The 5,797-nt window shown below is 36.1% G+C and overlaps 1 protein-coding gene across 1 annotated transcript in view; it reads left to right on the forward strand.

Annotated features, from left to right (window-relative positions):
- The first annotated feature begins 4,388 nt into the window (after positions 1–4,388).
- The window catches only part of LOC107734561 (B- and T-lymphocyte attenuator-like), a 7,247-nt gene continuing 5,838 nt past the window's right edge, over positions 4,389–5,797 (forward strand). The window contains exon 1 of the mRNA XM_016546547.1: positions 4,389–4,473. Within this exon, the coding sequence (XP_016402033.1) occupies positions 4,389–4,473 (85 nt within the window). The remainder of the gene's footprint in view (positions 4,474–5,797) is intronic.

The raw sequence follows: 5,797 nt of genomic DNA on the forward strand, positions 1-5,797 counted from the left end.
TCTTTTGTATATTGTTTATATCTGTTTTTGTAATCTGTTTTGAGCTGTAAATGTGTGTATTTACCTTTATATATGTTTAATAAAAAAATAAAAAAAAGTTGTGAGTGAGGGCGCGGGCGCAGCCTGCCAGATCCAGCTATTATAAGCGTCTTTGGACTTGTCTTTTCCACTTAATTTGACACTTTAAAGTGGGAAGCTGCAGTTTAGGGTTAGCGATATCTTTATCTTATCTTATTTGTAAAAGATTTGAGCTAATTTCGGTTTATTTTTTATTTATTTTTCGGTTTTTATTTGTTTTCATAGCTATATCTGGCAACACTGATCGCCGGCTCTTAAACTGACAGTGATCAAAAAAGCCTACTGACAGGTTATTGCTGACAGGATACCATACCACATTCGGTAAGTCATACGCAAAAAAAACAAAACCTATAGTAAATATTAACAAATTTTGATGTAATAAATATGGTATAGCCTAATTTAACATCATTCCTCCAAAACATCTTTCACAAACATCTACATGTCTGGCTTTTTTAAAGTGTTTAGTGTATATAATGAGTTGTATTTGTAGGGGTTCTTAAAGCACAGTTCTTAACCCCACCCCTGGTTACGGCCATATGCCTTTGTTCACAGCGTGCTAGTAGCACATTAAGCTCTCTTTTGCATCTTATCATGCTTTTTAGTGTGTTCATATAGTCTACTGTAACACTAGCCAAACGATACTAAGTAAAAAATGGATGCTGCATTAATTGTGTTAAATATTTTTAACATGTTAAACTGAATAATAATAATAATAATAATTGCACAATTAAAGCGTTAATTTTGACAGCCATAGTTTTATCAAATAAGCTAATAAAACGCAATAAATAATTTTGGAGTTGATGTTAATGAAATTAAAATGTAGTTAATTTGTTTGTTTTTGATCATTTATCTGAAATTTTAATGTAATGCATTTCTATGCTCTTGTTAAACTGGAAAGAATATCTGACAATGATGGAATATACTTATGAAGGAATTTATTTAGTGTTTGGTTACACTGTGTTTTAGGCAACATTTCTGTATGTTTATTCAACTGCCTTACTTGTTTTTCATTACATCCTGTTATCAAAGTGAATTCAGTAATTTCCCTATGAAAATTTGAGTGGAACACTCGATCCTCTTTGAAAAATTCCAGTACATGCGGTACCTGCAAACCTTTACATGAGTTTTTCAGGGGGTGGGTTCAGACATCTTATATTAATTTACATATCTTTTAAATGATTTATACATAATGTGGACACATTACACATCATCATCTTGGAGGGTTACAACACAAGCCTTATAGCACTTATTCAGCACCTCACTGGAAAGATGAAAGCGTCCATCATTCTCCTGATTGTCTTGTGTACTGACTAAAGCTTTAATTAGGGAGCATTTCTATGTGAATATCCCCAAGAACTGGACTGATGCTCAGAGTTACTGCAGGTAATATTACAAAGATCTGTCAACCATCACAAGTCAACAAGATCAAGACTTGCTTATACAGCTAACAGTAGAACTCTCAGCATACAAGTGGATCGGCCTGTATAGGAACACATCCAACATTAATCAGTTTCTGTGGTCTGATGGTGTATACCAGCGGTGGCGAACTCCGGTCCTGGAGAGCCGCAGCCCTGCAGAGTTCAGCTCCAACCCTAATTAAAACTCACCTGCCTGTAGCTTCCTAGTAACTGTTCAGACCTTGATTAGCTTGTTCAGGTGTGTTTGATTAGGGTTGAACCAAAACTCTGCAGGGCTGCGGCTCTCCAGGACCGATGTTCGCCACCCATGGTATATACTGTCCTCACGATGCGTTGTTCTGCAAAGCTAGACAGTATATATTTCAGTCATTTACAAACAAATAGTGTCCCAAAAAAGACAATTTAGATGCACCATCTATCAAGCCGTGTGCTCTGGTTACTCTTTGTTTTTTTTTCGTTATCCAGGGACGTGCAAAAGGTCGGGGCAGGCAGCAAACAATCAGTAGTCAATGAAACAATAGCAAGAGTTCAGGGGGCAGACGGCAGGCAATCAGAAGGAGAGAAACAGTCCAAGGTAATACACAGAGAAGCCAGACACGGAAAGAAACGCTCAGAAATGTACACCGGGGCAATACAAGACTTTGCAATGAGGGCGAGTCTGAGAGCTGTTTAAATAGTCCACTAATGAGAGTCAGGTGCAGGAGCAATCAGAGCCAGGTATGTGAGCGTGTGTGTATGTGTGTAGTCCAGATTGAAGTTCAAAACTCGGGAGAGAGCTCCCTCTGGTGGTGAGCGGGAGGCACAGCGGGAGTCTCGTTTGTGACAGTTGTACTCTTCCATGTATCTAAATCCTTCAGTTATCCATCTCTCCTGCAGGCTGTATGGGAGTTTTTCCACTATGGGTTTCAATCCATGAGCCATGTCCAAATATGCAAGTCCAGGAAGGTTCCCTTCACACTTAGCACATTCCAATTCTAGTAGGATATCTCCTAATTCTCTAAGTTTGTGACTTTCTCTGTTGCTAAGCCTTGGGAAGTCCTCTAGCTTTTTCAACAAGACATGCTCCACCATCTCTGGTGCTCCATAACTTTCCTCCAGTCTTTGCCACAGCATGTTAAGGCCTGATTCAGGATGAAGAACATATATAGAACAAATTATTTTAGCATGCTCTGATGACTCGGGTCCAAGCCATTTTTGAAAGAGATTACAGCAAGACAATAAAGAGATCTCCCATGTTTCTCACAGTCCATTCTCATTTTGGACTCCTTTCTCTCAGATATTTCTCATGTCTCAGTTGTGTCTACTTTTATTTCTCCTAAGGAATTTTAGGAGAAACATCTGAAATGCTGTTGATACTAAAATGAGAAATACATGAGAATCACAACTAAGTCTCCAGATTTTAGAAAGCGCAAACTCTGAGCAATAAAATATCCCTATAATGGAGTCTTGATATAGATTGCAGCGAGACAATAAAGAGATATTCTATATTTCTTGCACCACATTCTCAGTTTTGACTCTTTTTTTTCTCAAATATTTCTCAAGTCTCATTTGTATCTACTTCTATTTATCCTAAGGAATTTTAGGAGAAACATCTGAAATGCTGTTGATACTAAAATGAGAGATATATGCGAATCTTATCTATGTCTCAGCTTAGGAAGAGCAACCACTGAGCAATACGTTTTTCCTATGGGTAGGGTTGCAGGTTTTTCTCTTAACCCCATCACACAGGTGCTTGTCAATGCAGGCATCTGTTGTTGTTCCAATCAGTGAAAGAAAAAAAAAATCAATGGCCATTTGCACCTGCACATACAACGTTTAAACTGTACTATGCTGAAGACTAAATTAACATCATGTGTATATGTACACGTGACAAAGTATACTTTGTGCTTATGTGCGATCCAATGTGACTGGAATGAAGATACAAATGTAATGTTGCTAATAACTTCCAAATACTATCTAGACATTAAAAGCATGTTAATGCTTAAAGGCCACTCATATCTCTTCAAGGAGACCTGAAAAAACTGTTATAAAAAAAAACATCTCTCATATGAACTATTATTTGTGTTCCAATTCCAAAACCTGCACACCACACTTTACTTACAGTATAGGGCAGTTTGAGCAGTTTTCTTTTGTATTACAAGAGGAAACTACAAATATTTCCTACTTTAAGGCTAGTCCGAGGTGACTGGCTCAAAACAAACTGCCTGCTAAATTATCAAGCCCCATGAGCAAAAATGGCAGATTTTCTAATTGCGTCTTTCTGACAAATTCCTGTGAAATAAATGAAATAAATAGCAATGCTTATAAATAGCTTCATGCAGTTATTTAGACCTCCTTGTACTGAACAGAAAGTAAGCAAGTAGATGTAGTTTGCAATGGTGTTCAGTCATTATCCACAAGGAGGTGTCACTGAGTTCATTTCAACTGATCTTTCTGTTTCTTCATTCTTTTTCTCTTCAACATGTGAAGAGATTCAACCAACCTGGACAAGATTCAGACAACCTGAAACCACTACAAGCACACTAGATGAGGTTTGACACTGTCAGAGACGAAAGAAGACAAACTAAGAAGAACAACCATGAGATACGTATACGGATACGGATACAGACACAAAGGCGACTATCAAATACAAAGAAATGCTGAGAAACAACACAGGTGAAAAGCACCCATGATTCAAGGAGGTCAAAATACAAGTTAAGAGGTACAAGAAAAGAGAAACAGAGATGGTGAGAGATGTCATAGAGGAACTTACATCTTACAGTATACTTCCACTTCTCACTTGGTCTTTCCAATACACACATTCACGCACATACTCATTGGCAAACAATGTGCACAGCTATCATTTTGGACATTAGTTTTTAAACACACATTGTCTGATAAAAACTTTTAATAATGGGCTACTATGTCTTCCAGATCATTTGTAACCTTGCCGTTTCTCTCCTACTGCTATCACTTGGCATCAGCGGCACGACAAATGGTGAGTATTAATATCTGATGCTCTATTACATACTAATGTCAGTCAGTAATATATTGTTAATTGTGATTTCTAGGGAACATTGTGGTATAGGTATGGCAACAGTTGTGGTATGTGTATGGTTTTGCATGTTGCTATTTAACCTTTCACCTGACAAACTGTTTTCTTTTCAAGTAGATTATTTATTTATTTTCCCACTCAGTAATATGAAACACATTTAATGTCTGGTTTGATATGCCTTGGTTCAGCTTGTATGAAAAGAAGAAGTGTTTGATTGTGTCATTTGATACAAATTTAATAACATTTTTCAATTTTATAGTCAATTGAATACTGTTTTAGTTGTTGGAGTAGTAAAAAAAAAACAATCAGCGATGTAATATAATTTTAATGTCATGTTTTATTATGCATAGTAGTAATAATACCTCCTACACTGTTAGACTTTTTATTGTATTTTTGCGGTAACTTACTGGCAGCACTATTGCCAGTAAGTTACTGTAACTACCTCTTTACAGTAGCTTATCGCAAGTTAATTTTACAGTATAATGTCCTTACCGCAATTTCATTTTACAGTATGATGGCCTTACCGCAATTTCATTTTACAGTAAAATACCCTTACCGCAACTTAATTTTACAGTACTATATCCTTATATCCTTACTGTAACTTAGTTTTACAGTATAATAATATTACAGTAATTTTACTGTAATTTATTTTACACTATTTATTTTATAAAACCTTTGAATATTTTACATGAATCCCATTGAATTTAATAAATTCCAAATAAGTGACCTGAGTCCATGTACAACAGTATATTTTTTATTCACTGTCACTATTAAATACATTCATTATTTACTTATTTATTGTGCTTTATTCTGGAACATTACAAAAAAAAATAGAGATCTGAATTCATAACAACAAATCAAAGCAGAGATCATGACAATATTGCAACAAAAAGAAATATGGCAACAAGCATCCTAGTTGGTCTTGGCTGCATGGCCTCCATAACCACCGACAGCTGATCTGAAACAAAACAGAGGGGAATGTGTGAGGGTCATGAGTTTATCTCATCTAAATTTCTTCATGGACAGACAAGGTAACAACTTGTGCAACAGCAGTTATTCCCAGTATAGTACTGTTTAAACAGTATTGCTTTTTTGCACATCCTTGTCAGAGAACTCAATTAATTGCCCGAATGTACAATCACATTAAAGAGTCAATTTATGGTCCTTCAAACTTAAAGTTTGAACTTTTTTTTTTTTTGGAAGTGTTTTAAAGGGGTCATATGATGCGATTTCAATTTGATCCAAGGAATATCAGTGTGTATCAGCT

The sequence above is a fragment of the Sinocyclocheilus rhinocerous genome, unplaced genomic scaffold (genome assembly GCF_001515625.1).
Source record: "Sinocyclocheilus rhinocerous isolate Xijiao unplaced genomic scaffold, SAMN03320098_v1.1 scaffold580, whole genome shotgun sequence".
In the NCBI taxonomy this organism is placed as follows: domain Eukaryota; kingdom Metazoa; phylum Chordata; class Actinopteri; order Cypriniformes; family Cyprinidae; genus Sinocyclocheilus; species Sinocyclocheilus rhinocerous.